The 12,927-nt window shown below is 39.0% G+C and overlaps 1 protein-coding gene across 2 annotated transcripts in view; it reads left to right on the top strand.

The window, feature by feature from the left end:
• The window catches only part of PDSS2 (decaprenyl diphosphate synthase subunit 2), a 110,126-nt gene that overhangs the window by 38,914 nt on the left and 58,285 nt on the right, over positions 1-12,927 (top strand). For both annotated transcript variants that reach the window (XM_063389743.1, XM_063389744.1), the window contains exon 2: positions 6,118-6,249. In XM_063389743.1, coding sequence (XP_063245813.1) covers positions 6,118-6,249 — 132 coding nt within the window. The remainder of the gene's footprint in view (positions 1-6,117; positions 6,250-12,927) is intronic.

Raw genomic sequence — 12,927 nt, 5'->3', positions numbered from 1 at the left:
ACATAATGGTTGAAGTTATTAAAAAGTTTCCTTGTGTCATAAGTGAAAGCCACAATTCTAAATTACTTCTTTAATTTTTTTGCCTTAGGATGAAAAGCTAGTGCAGAGACAGGCACTTGTCTTCTTCACTCCAGAGTTTTGTTTGGTGTTTTTTTCTGTGAAATCTTGTGTTTCTTTGTGATTGGTTTCACAAAGCTAGTGGGGTGAGAGGCCCTATTTCTCATACAAAGGTGGAGCAGGGGGGCTGTTAAAGACTCCCTTGTAACCTAGTCTAGGAGCATATTCCTGCAAAGTGGGACAGAAACATCAATTCCTCCAAACCTGGTGAGACTCATTACACAAATCTGCCCTTACTGGATAAACCCTTTAATTACCAGGCAGTTACATAAAGGTGATGAGCCCCATCCCATTTTTCACAAGCCTGTTTTTCAGGTAAGGTAATTCCCCAAACCCCAGTACTCATTTTCCATATACAAAGAGATGATTAGTTGTCCAAATCCAAGAATAAGTTTCTAAAACAAACATTCTCATCTGCAGCCTCTAGTGGGCTTTTGAATTGAGATGGAATGTGGGTCGCAGAGCATTCCCCCATTCTATCATTTCCTGTCAGCCGTGTATTTAATTTGAATCCCATTTTTAAATCCTGTTCTCTCCATGTGAAGTAAGTTTGTCTCCTCTCCTCTTCTGAATCATGCTCAAAGCGCATGTCATGACAACGCTGATTCTCCTCTACAGATCTGGCTGTGGAGGTTGGAATGGGCCAGGGTTTTTAATGTGTTCTGGAGAGATATGCAGAAGGATATTTAATAAATACTTGAAATATGATATCAAGTGAAAACAAGTTGCTATAGATTGCTGTTAGCATATACCAAATTAATAACTTTGAATACTCTCAGTATTTAAGTGTATGCATGTTTGAGTGCGATCATATGGTCAGATGGTGAATCCTATGATTCAGATAGGCACATCAATAATACAGTGGTTTAACATCCATTTAAAAAATGAGTATGTCAGAGGGTTTTCTCTTATTTACTTATGACAAGTCATTAATAAAGCAAATTGGATAAAAGCCCTGAGGCTGATATTCCTTGCATTTCTAATAAGGAAGCCAAGAATCTTGCCAAGTAGCTCCCTGCCTTACCTCTTGTGATAGCTATAGAATTGTCTGATATAATTAATTTCACAAAAAATGGGTTCTGTTATTTTTAAAATGTACCTGCATCTGTACCTGTGAGTGCATCCTGGTAACCCTTCTATATTGAGCAAAATGGAAGGTACTTTCCTGAGCTGTTTATATTGTCACATCTGGGATTGTCAGTTTGAATGGAGGGGTTTCCTTTTCAGAACAGTTTGTAATTCTGCCTAAAACTACCCTGGGCTTTCAATGACACTATCCTATGCTTACAAATCTTCTTCATCAGTGTAATTGATTTTGGTTGTGTGATAGACTTTCCCAGCTGCTTTTTATTAGAGCTGTGTGAACAGATCATTTTTTCCCCTCCTTTTGTTTGACAGCTGAACAGGGAAGGTAGAGGAATGGAATTCCTCTCTGTTTTCCTTCCACTTGTTAACTACACGGGGCTTGTGTATGGCCTGAAACGAAACAATTGATCTTGTCAGTGGGACACCTTCAATAGAGTGTGTGGGAAGGAAGGGTAAAAATCATCAGAGGAGGCGAGGAGGACAGTGATCTGCCCACTTCAGCCCCTACCAGCAGTCCTGTGGCCACCAAACACGCCTGGGTGGGGCTGGAGGGGCTCCTGTGGGGTACCTGGTGAAAGGGCTGCAAGCCCCGCAGCTCCTGCTTGCTTGGGTCATGAGCAGAACATTCGGGAAATGCTTACAACGTTTATCTGAACAACAACCCCTTTTTGTACCTTCCAAAATACCTTATCACATCAGTTTTGTTGGGAAATTTGTTCTGCATTCTTCATAATTCAATTTGAATTAGCACTAGTACCCCTGAGTGTTGTCTCCTCTGCTACACCCACTTGCCCAGTCAGTTGCTTTACAGTTGCCTGTGCAGGGGTTTTTTGCTGCTTTTTGGTACCATGAAGTTATCCCGATGTTCAGCTCTTCCTTACAGTTACTGTTATAGTTGCCATGTTTCCTCTCTGTTGTTTAAATTCACAGTTTAATATAATGGAAAAAAGTGCTAGGAACGTGGTTTTGTCTCATGCAAATAATTTAAACATCTTTGTGGTATTTAAATATTTAGATACAAATGACGCTTGCAATGACTAGCAGATTTTTGTTTTAATAAAAGTGTAAATTACCGACGGAGTTAAACCTGACGGTGATTGTTGAAGGTTAAAATTCTTCTGAAATATCTGCACGTGTGGAGCAATACGCAAAGCACTAAGTGAAATGTTTGCTTGATTTATTCCGCGCATCAGACGGACCCTGGTAGTAGGAGGTGTAATTTGCAGCACATTAGCTATTAGCCAGTGTCACTGCCTGAGTGGGTGGTGTGAGGCTCCTGTGCGTGTGCAGTGCCACAGCGCGCATGTGTCGGAGCCAGGCGCTTCTCCCCTGCGCTCTAAGATGGAAATTTAATTTTATATATATATAATTTATTTTTTTTTTTTTAAACCTGTGAATCTGCCAGCTTTCAACTGGGTTACTCTGTCACACGGATAATGTGTAGAGTAAATGCCTTTCCCTTCTCCAAATTCTGAATTCGAAAACGGAATCGTGGAGGTGTTTGACTTCCCTACCTTTTTCTGGCATGCAGTCCCCCGAGGATGAAGTATGTCGTTTGCAGATCCCCAGCCTGTAAATTTAAGAGGAAACAAAATTGTGCTAATGACTGAGGGGGTTTTTTGGGTACCCTATGCATGCACTTGTGTTGCTCAGCAGAGGTTTTCCAAAAGAGTGTCAGCTTGATGTATCTCTTTTTGTGTGCGCAATTTCACTTGGGTTGCTTTTAGTTCACTTTTTCCCTGGAGGCACCTGTCTCCTGCCACATACCCATCAAGACTAATTGCACCATCTGGAAGACTTTTGTGTTGCTGTTACTTGTGCAGGATATCTCTGGGGAGCTTAATTCAGAATGTGAATGTGACCCCTGAAGCCATGTCAAGTAGCTGCAGCAGTTTCTAGTGTCTAAAGGATGATCACCGGAGGCTTTATTTGTCTCAAGTCTAATGCGGTTTGCTTTAGTGTGGATATGTTACCTGTCAGTAAGACAACATGTTTTGAAAATGGAGTTAAACTTTGACTACTGGTTTGGTAATTCATAGAAAATCCTGTCTAAAATTACACCCAAACCATATGTAACGTAGAGGCTGTAAGATTAGGTGTAGCAATGATAGACATATTGCTCCTTATTACTTGATTTTTATGTTCTGTTCTTCCCCCACACCCACAGCTGCACTTTTCATTAACAGTTTTCTGCTAAGAATGTAAGGTATTCATTGCTAATGGTGTTAAAAACCTCCTGAACATCCCATAACACTTGCTATTGCTACAGACTGAGTATTTTCAACATAGATAATTTTCTTCTGTTCCTCACCTAGTCTGGTAAAAAGGTATTTTTACCTATCAGGTAAAAAGGCTTCACTGCTAGTGTCTGTCTGGGCAGTGGTTTATTTAAAGGCCAGTGTTCCATGTTCCTGTGATGAACACTTTTTGTGTATACTTTTGTAACATCCTGTCCCTTGACAAGCTGGAGAGCACTGGGCATGAAAAGCAAAGTGCTCTGATTGTTCAGAGTATCACTATAATTTGCTATTTTTTTAGAGCGTTATTCATTTCTCATGCTATCTCTGGCTTTAGTAATACACTCTGATTTTACCACATGCATATGTGGAAAAAACCAATTTTTTTCCTAAAACCCCTTTTCTTTAAAAACGATGGAGTTTTAAATAGTGTTGAGGAAATATGTTTTAATTCAGTTGCATCATCTGTATAACTTTTGTGGTTGTGAGTAATGTGGTCAACTGAATTTGAAGCCAGAGAAGTACTTACAGCACCACAAACAATTACGAATTCTGTGTACAGGATGCATACACACTATTTATTATTCATTATATGTATTTTCAGTCTTTTTCCTGGGTAGTTTAATGTTGATTGTGGCTCTTTGGAAATCTATAAAGTTTTAACTGCCTCGTCTGCATTCTGCATTGTGTATTGGAGCATGGTAAGAAACAAATTATATATTTGTGTGTTTGGTGAGAATAGAAATATGCTTGTTACAAATTCACAGAATGCTGAAGGCAAGTAGCTGTCCCTCTCCTCTTTAACATCCCTCACTGTATCACCCCTGTACCCAGTAAACAAAATAAAGATGTGTGTTACATGACCACAGTGCGTGTGCCCTTGAGTAGAGATCTGAGCAGTCCAATCTTCCATGGGCTTGAGTGGATGGGAAGTAATGGGGGACTGAACTAAAAAAAAAAAAAAAAAAAAAAAAAAATTCTAATTTCTGCGAGCATGGGGTATCCTGGGCTGCCAGGCTCACCGGGCACACCTGACCTGTGCAGGGTGGGCCAGCCTGCCAGCCTGCAGGTGAAGGAAATAGGATGTGGGCAGATTATAAAGGCACAGAAGTCATGGCCTCATTTGGCTAGTTAGATCTCACCAGAACTAAAAGTGTTGTAGGTTGTGGTAGAAAGCCATGCTGGCCCCTTCTTATCTTAACTGATCGTGGCATTTATAGGGTGTAGCTGCACTGAGTGGGAGCTTGGGCATCTCTGGAGGGAGGAGTATTAGCCTGGAGCTGGATGTGTGAGTGAGGATGGATCCCAGAAGCTGATTAGCACCAGCTACCTGGGTGGTCCTGTTAATTCTTCTCTGACCTCAGCTCGGACCATTTCCTCATCACTGTAAAACAGGATGTAAAGACTCAAGAAGTCATTTTATCTGCAGTAGCACAGGACCTTTCAGAGTAAGGTGCTATTTAAATGATTCTTCTTCATGTTTATGTGTCTGTGTTAATGAGGTAGTGCACAGAAGGTACACTTGCATTGTGAAGTGCACATGTGATGACAAAAGTCCAAATGAAACTTTAGATTGCATCCACTGTTTTCTTTATTCAAATATACTTGCAAGATCAACATCTTAGATTTTTAAATTCAGCTGATTTAAAGACAGTTCTGTTTTGATTTCCTTCAGTTATTAAGGCCAAAATTATACTCTGGCATGAAATGAGTTAAAGTGCTTAGTAATTTGTGATGTAGTTCATGTGTTTATTTAACAAATATATAGATTATGAGATATTGGCTCTTATTTACTGGAAATTAGTTTACAAATTTGATAGCATCTGGAGTGTATTATCCTTTTGTCTAGCTAATTAGCTGTATTGATGAATGTAGGTTGTAGAAAGCAAGTTTGACAAGGACAGGAAGAATACAATTGGAGACATTGTAGTCAAAAAGGAAATCTAAGCTCACTTTAAAACAAATTAACTTCTGAGGTGTTATATCTCCATGGTCATTTGGAATTGCTCCGAACAAATATGGTTTTGGGGGTAGTTTCCTTCTGCCCCCAAATTCAAAGCTGTAGTATTTGAAACAGATTTTTGTTTAAACCAGCTCATCTCTACTTCATTTATCTCTGACTTTTATTGTACATCTTCCATCAGTTTCTGCATTTTTATTTTCCTACTATAGTTAGACCTGTTTTATGTACTCTGCCCTGTTTGCAACCACTAAACAGTTTTCTTCCAGCAGATCATAGATTTTGGCCATACCTTTCCTCCTTTGCCTTTCTGCTTGTGAAGTAGGAGGCTTCTTTTGGCTTTTTTATTTTTTTTTGTGCTTCAGACAAGAAACTGAAAGCTCTTATGTTCCTGTTACAGTAGATCACATTGAATTACTCTGAAATATTCCTGTCATTGCATGACGTGAAATGCAAGAGACATGCTACTCCTTGAAAATAATCAAGATTTAATTCAATCCTGAATACTTGTTTTTCTCTGCAATAGTAGGATTTCATTGTAAGTGTCAGGTAAAGGATGACAAAGATCATGATTCATAATTGCAGCTTATTTCCCTGATAACATGAATATTAAAGACATGATGAATGGATGGCAGCCTGAGGTATTTTTTTCCACTTTGATACAAGCAGTAAACATGGATTGTGAAAATATGCCTCTTTTTTTTTTTCCTGTTTTAGGGGTTTTGTGTATGATAGCCGGAACAATTTACAGATGCGAGGTTTGGTCGTACTGCTTATTTCCAAAGCTGCTGGACCCAGCACAGCAGAACTCTCTTTCCAGCACGACATGGTCAGTGGAATTTATTCCAGGTATGTACTATGATATGCTAAGGTGTATTTGATGGGCAATGTCTTGGTGCTATCAAAGCATCCTAAGTGGCCTTTTCACCTGTAAGGAAAATCGGTACTTACCTAATCACAGAGCTTTGTTCCTCGGCTTTATTATAAGCTTTCCGCAGTGAAAACCATTTCCTATTCTTTGTATAACTCTTATTGTATCTTAATTGTGGGTTTTGGGCGCAACCAAATTGAAAACATTTGGGTCAAGGTGGTTAGTTGAAAGTTTACGTTAAGCGGTACTCAGAATAAAAAACCCTCAATGCCAGAAAATATTTTTAAATAGAGTATTTTAATTTTGATTTCCTCCAATGTTATTTGGGTACACCTGTTTACTAGAAATTTGAGAGTGAGATGCCATCCTTGTGCGACACCACTTGGTCTCACTGAGCCCAGAAGTTTTTGTATAGCCTGTTTGAAGGGTGTTTTCCCATGCAGCAGAATAAAATAGAATAAAGTTTTTACCTTCCACATGTTAGAGCAGATTTTCTGAGCCCACCATTATGATTCTTTAGGCTCTCACTGAGGTATTTCAGCTTCATTGAGTTCCTAAATATTTTTCAAGCTTTTAAACTAAATTTCTTAATACTAGTAACAACAGTAATGGAAATCAGTGTTTGCTCTCCTTTGTAAATTTGATAGTGAACTATTCCATTGAAGTAAGTAATGAGATCTGTTGAAAAATTGTAAAATTTGAATTTTTTAAAATCCTTTTTGAAAAATTGTGTGTTGCTTGACTGAGGAAACAAGACTGTTGTATTTTTTTGTTAATTGTGTTTCTGACCTCTGTAATATACTAAATGAAGATGCACAATCTTAGCGACAGGTCTACATCCCGATTTGTTTCAAAATGCAGAGGTAGTATCATAGAATTGGAAAGACCAAACAAATACAAAAATTTAAATCTATGTGGTATCTTAAAATAGCAGTGAATGAAAATATATATGAATTAGTACAGGCAGAAATGACAATAAGTAAGAAAAATGACAAAGCTATAAAGCAGGCTTGTTGTGGAGAGCTGTGTCCCTTTAGATGTTTAATTTCATTCTTATATTGTTTCATCCGTAATGTCCCCTTAGGGTTGTACAATTTTTATATTTATATGCAAATGGCACTGTATGAAAGCATAATTCTAGTTGGTTAATTATGGCACAGGAGGTATTTTAGTTTGTTTTGTAAATGATTTTAAAAGTTTACCTTAAGTGTGCCTCATTAAAGGAGAGAAAAAGCTTTTTCTTTTTTTTTTTTTTTTTGATAACTAAGTTCTTGACTATGATGATTCTGACTGTGGAGATAAAGTTTGAGCATTTAAAGCTGCCGTTGGGAAGGTGACTAGTGGAAGTATTCATTAAGGAGCAAATAAGACCTTGAATTAATAATGAGCCATTTGGTGTAAATGGACATCATTGGAATGATGCCAGTTCAGCCAGCTGAAAATCTAGCCTAATAATCTAAGTTTGAGCAAGTCAATAGCCATTATAATATCTAGTTCAGAGTTACAAAGGTATGCCAAAAATGAAGCAGGTTTGAATACGCCCACACAGGTTCACTTAAGGTTCATTACAGTCTGCAAAAGTGATGACTGTGGAGTTGTTAATTTAAATGGATTTTCAATGACACTTTAAGTCCTGCAGCATGGTCTAAATAGAAGCAAACATGCCACTGCATTGTTTCATTTTGTGTCATAATGGTCAGTCCTTGCCCTCTACTGAAGCTGCTGTGGGCTTTGGCTTTGGAGTTCTTTGTTTAAGGTACTTTTCCAACTACACTTATTTAGATGTGAGTCTAATTTCTGGTTTTCATTTCTCCGTGTAATATAGCTAAGAGAATAGGCAGCTTGTAAAGTTGTGATATTAAAGAGTTTTTGTGATATTTTTAACATGTATTACAAGTAATGTTTTACAAACTGCCCTCTCCCGAAGACAAAAAAAAAGGATTGTTGTTTTCCTTTAGTGCATTTTTATCTGCTGTCTTGGTTGCAATGTAATTATATATGGTTTGTATATATTGGACATATATATCAAAGACAAAGTATACCCCTCAGTGATATGAAGTGAAGAAATATGCTTAATCCTTTGTTGCTTTTATGTCTCCAGCTTTGGATAGTATTTTTTGGAAACAGATTCTTAGAGATTTTCAGCTCAGCTGTAATCTATACAGCTCTTTTTGTTGCCATGCCATATAATTACTTCATCTTATATATAATGTTTTGCTGGAAATATTATTTCTGGCACTGTAATGAGCATCTTCACTGCCTTATACTTACGTGCTGTGAACATTATATTGTGGGCTATTAGCTGGGATATGGCTCACTTGATTTTAGGATACTTAGTCGTGATTAATTAATTGCATTTCTGAAATCTGAGGACGAGCTAAGTTGTTCCAGTACTTGTCAGCGACTGCATCAGCCCAGTCTTTCTTTTCCCAGTGTTTGTATTGGAACCAGTTCTTGTGCTGTATTTAAATATTCACTCCTGCAGTAGACAGCCCGGTTACATCAGTGCTCTGTAACTTGTACTACACTAAATGCACAATCAGTGACCAGGAAAATATAACACTGTGATAACCATTTAACTTTAAAAAAACACAAAAAAACATGGTGGATTTTTTCAACCTGGAATTTGGCATGTTCTGCATATCTCTTCTCATTATTTCATATTCTTAAATCACAATAAAACAATACAAAAATTAAAATTAAAAGAGGTACTGAGAGCTGAATTTGGGGTAGAAAAAAAATTTATCCTGTTATCTTGTTCTCTAGAGATGTCAATTCAAGGGCAGTTGACCCAAATGTATAAAATTAGTTAATCTAGCTTCCTAGCTGGCATCTGCCTTTGACTGGTACACAATGGAACAAAACCCATGCCTGCTACAATCTTTTCCAGAATAATGAGGTTTACAATTTAGGTAGTTACAGGAGCAGGGCTAGTGTAGTTAAATGGTGCTGCCTCTGGCCAGCATTGCCTTCAGCTTTAGCACGTCATAATTTGCAAGAGTCGTGATCTGCCTGCATTAATCTGGGGGTGTGAGGGTCATTGTGTGCAAGGGTATCATAGTAACTGCTGGTTGCCTTATGAGCCATGCTGAAGATAAGGGAGGAAGTGTTAGAAAAGCCTGCCTGGCATGTGTTATGCTGTACAGCCACCTCCCTCTCGTGTTGGCAGTAACCTGACTTTATTCCTATTGGCGGGGGAAAGAACCTGGCTTTACTTCCAGCTCAGCACCAGTGATCCCAAAAGAGGATGAAGAGAAGTAGCAGCATGATAAACAGCTCAATTTCAGCTGCTGGACAGATTTCCTAAGTTAAAACTTTCTGCTGGTCTCTTAGCATTAAAGAAAATATTTCCTTGGCTACAGAAGAATTGCAAATATAAGGATCAATTGTAGTGCTCACTACAGAGTATGCAAAGAGTGTCATGTAAGAGTTGATGTCATTGCTTGTACTGAAGCAAAGCATGCATCCCATATTCCCTTGAAACTCCTTACTCCTGTGCTAAAGAGAAAGCAGAACTCACATTTGGGTTTAGGCAGAATCAAATTAACGATAATTTATCATGCTAATAGTATCAGAGGGTACCTCAGATGTGACACAGGAGGCTAGAACTTCATAAGGGCTTTGAGATCCATTTCTTAACTGGTGATTATACTAGAGTCTGACACTGCATTGCCTTCTCTCAGAGCAAAACTCACTTGGATAGTGAAGTATGCAGCTTGCTGTTATTTTACTTTGCTGCTGGAAGTGAGGTTTATAATTGAAACTCATGTGGTTTCTGAACACTGACAGCTTTATGCTTCATGGTGGAGCTACATTCTCACAGTTGAAGGTACCAAGACTGGCTTGGGTCCTCTCGCAAAGTACCCAAAGGGGTATCCTTTTCTGTTCACGTCTGGCGCTGCCAGACACTACTGCCTTGGGACTGAGGGATCTCCTTGGCTTTAGACTGAATAATGAATGCCTGACATAGCCTCTGTGTTGCAGCTTAAAATGCAAGTGACACCAAAGAACAAACTTGGGCCATCTCTTCAGCCCTCGGTATCCTTGGCTCTAACACAGCAAGTTATTTTCTTCTGTTTTGTTTTGTTTTTCCCCTATTAGTGCCAATTTTAAAAATACCCTCTAGTATTGACATCCATTGAGTCAGCTCTGCAGATTGCCTTGGATTCTTGTCAGAGGTTTAAAACAATCCTTTTTCCAGTCAAATCTGCCTGTGCATTCACACTGGTGGATCCTATGGTCATTGACAAGCAAGGAGCTTTTATCACTATGGAATATCGAAATTGGAATATAGAAAGTACTATTTCAGTTCTGTACTAAAAACTGGTAAATCCAGCAGATTGCTGGGTTTGGACTATCAATACTGGGTTCTGTCCTTGCACCTTCTTCTTCAGGAGGATGCAGCTGACCTTTATAGCTCCAGGAATTCATTACTTTGCAAGATGAACATCTTTACTACAAGAAGGTACTCACTGGATAAACTTGTCTCTGAATCAGAATCCTTCCTGCTCCTTGGAAGAGTGGTGGCAGTACTGTAGTGACAGGAATCATGAACATAGATTCCTTTTCCTTAGTGTTTCAGTAATTATTTTGGAACCAGCATTGAGACTGCTGCCAATAAAAGCCCAGTTTAAGAGTAATTTGGCAGCAGATGCCAACTCCTTGTTATGGTGGTTGGTCTTTGCTTGTCGTGTTCCAATATTAAGTTGTCCTGAGTACCATTTTTCGGAAGCGCACACACACGGGTCACAGAGTGATTTCACATGCTCTTTGTCATTGTGGCCATATCACAGTCACCTTGTTCTAACCTACTCTAAAGAACACTTAAACCCAGATCTTAACCAGAGGATTCATTCACCCTTAGGTTTCTTTTTCTCTGAATGTTTCTTTGATTGTAAAGAAGTCAGAGGGGGTAGGTGTCTTTCTAAGGACTGTAAGGACAGAGGACATACTGCTCTGTCCCTTTGCAGTTCTATATAGCTTTCTCCCAGCTTCTTGCTAGACATACAAAGCTTTGCCCTAACTTAATTTCCTTTCCCTGTATTCCAAAGAGCTTTATGCCATCTTCAAAGAAAGTTTGACCTTCCATTGACCTCCTTTAGGTTAACCAGATGATACTGATAGTACGTCTAGGTTCACAGGATAATTCAAGTTGGAAGGGATATCAGGAGGTCTGTAGACCCACCTTCTTCTGAAAGCAGAGTCAGCAATGAGATCAGTCTCATCTAGCTTTCTTCATGAAGGTCAGGTCTTTCAAGAAGAGTGTGTTCTTCACAAGGTGATAATCAAGATGTGTTCTGAACAGATGAGTGAACATTCTACCCGCAGCCTGTAGCCTCAGCTCTGTATCTAATGCTGTCATTGGTGTGCATCCATGACTGTGGAGCTCACAAGAGGCTATGCTGATGTAGGCATAATTTAGCCTGTTACGTGTCTCTATTTGACAGCTGAAGTATCTAAAGAACTTTCCATCCCAGGATTTTCAGAAATAGAAATGGTGACTATGCCAAGGCCTACTTTAAGAACACAAGTGTAAAGGTCTTGTCTGTCTTAGAGATATGCCACTCTGTATTAGGGACAAATTGCTTTGTATTAATGGGGACACTAGGAACCTCTTGTATTTCTCATAGGTGACAGCTCACCATCTGCAGCTTTATCTATTCTTCTCCAAAACCCTTGCCATGGCAGACGTAATAGAGGTGATGCTGTGCTTGTTAGAGCTGTCTTTAATCACTGTATGCATGAGGAGCACTCAGGCTGCTTTCAGGATCCAAGCTTATGGGAATGGTGATCCTTGGACAACTTTAGTCTACAAAGATGAATATGGACCAGTGTAGTAAAAAACTCAGTGGTAGTATGCTGATTATAGTGTGCTTTTGAGACTTGCAGTCTGCTAAAATATGTAGTAATTAACATTGGTTGGTTGACTTTACTTACGTCTGTGGCCTGGACTGCTGTAGGACTGGGATTTTATGGGTGAGAAGGATCTGAAATAGCAATACTCTGCTTTATGTATTTAGCATAGCAGCATATGAGGTGTGAGCACAACTTCTCTGGAAATTGAGAAAATGTAAAAGGTGTTCCACCTTGAGTGAAGAACAGAATAAATACTGCATGAGGACATGCACCTTTGGCTCTGCATTCCCTGAGAACCCCAGTTGCTGGCAAGTAGCTTCTGTCCTGTTCTTGTGAATGCAGCCAAACAGCTGAGAGATGCTAATGCTCAAGTGACTGTCACATCTCCAGTCAGAGTAGATGGCTACAGTAGCAAAGGGCTGCCTTCTGCTTTAGAAACAGGTCAATGCTCTCTGGCAAAACAGGTCTTTTACTCTGTAAGCTGTATCTTCACTTGCTCAGCTCACCAATGAAGTTCTGTCAGCAGATTCTTTCTACTGTAGACAAGTTTAAAGATGTTTGTAATTTTAAGTAGTCATTTAAATGCTTTTCAACTGGAATATGTCTCTACGTTAATCTATATTTGATTATCTGTGGAATCTATGGAAAAAATTAGATAATCCCCCTTAAAGAAAGAAAGGAAAAAGCAAATCCATTACAAAGCCTCCTGGCTAATTTGCCATGGGAAACATGAGTAAATTTTGCTGAAGGTGGTGAGGTTTATTGTATTGCTAGAGTGTAAATGACACTTAGAGGTTGCT

The sequence above is a fragment of the Prinia subflava genome, chromosome 2, assembly GCF_021018805.1.
Source record: "Prinia subflava isolate CZ2003 ecotype Zambia chromosome 2, Cam_Psub_1.2, whole genome shotgun sequence".
Classification (NCBI taxonomy): Eukaryota; Metazoa; Chordata; class Aves; order Passeriformes; family Cisticolidae; genus Prinia; species Prinia subflava.
The sequence above is the reverse complement of the archived record's forward strand: the minus strand, read 5'-3'. Positions and strand labels throughout refer to the sequence as shown.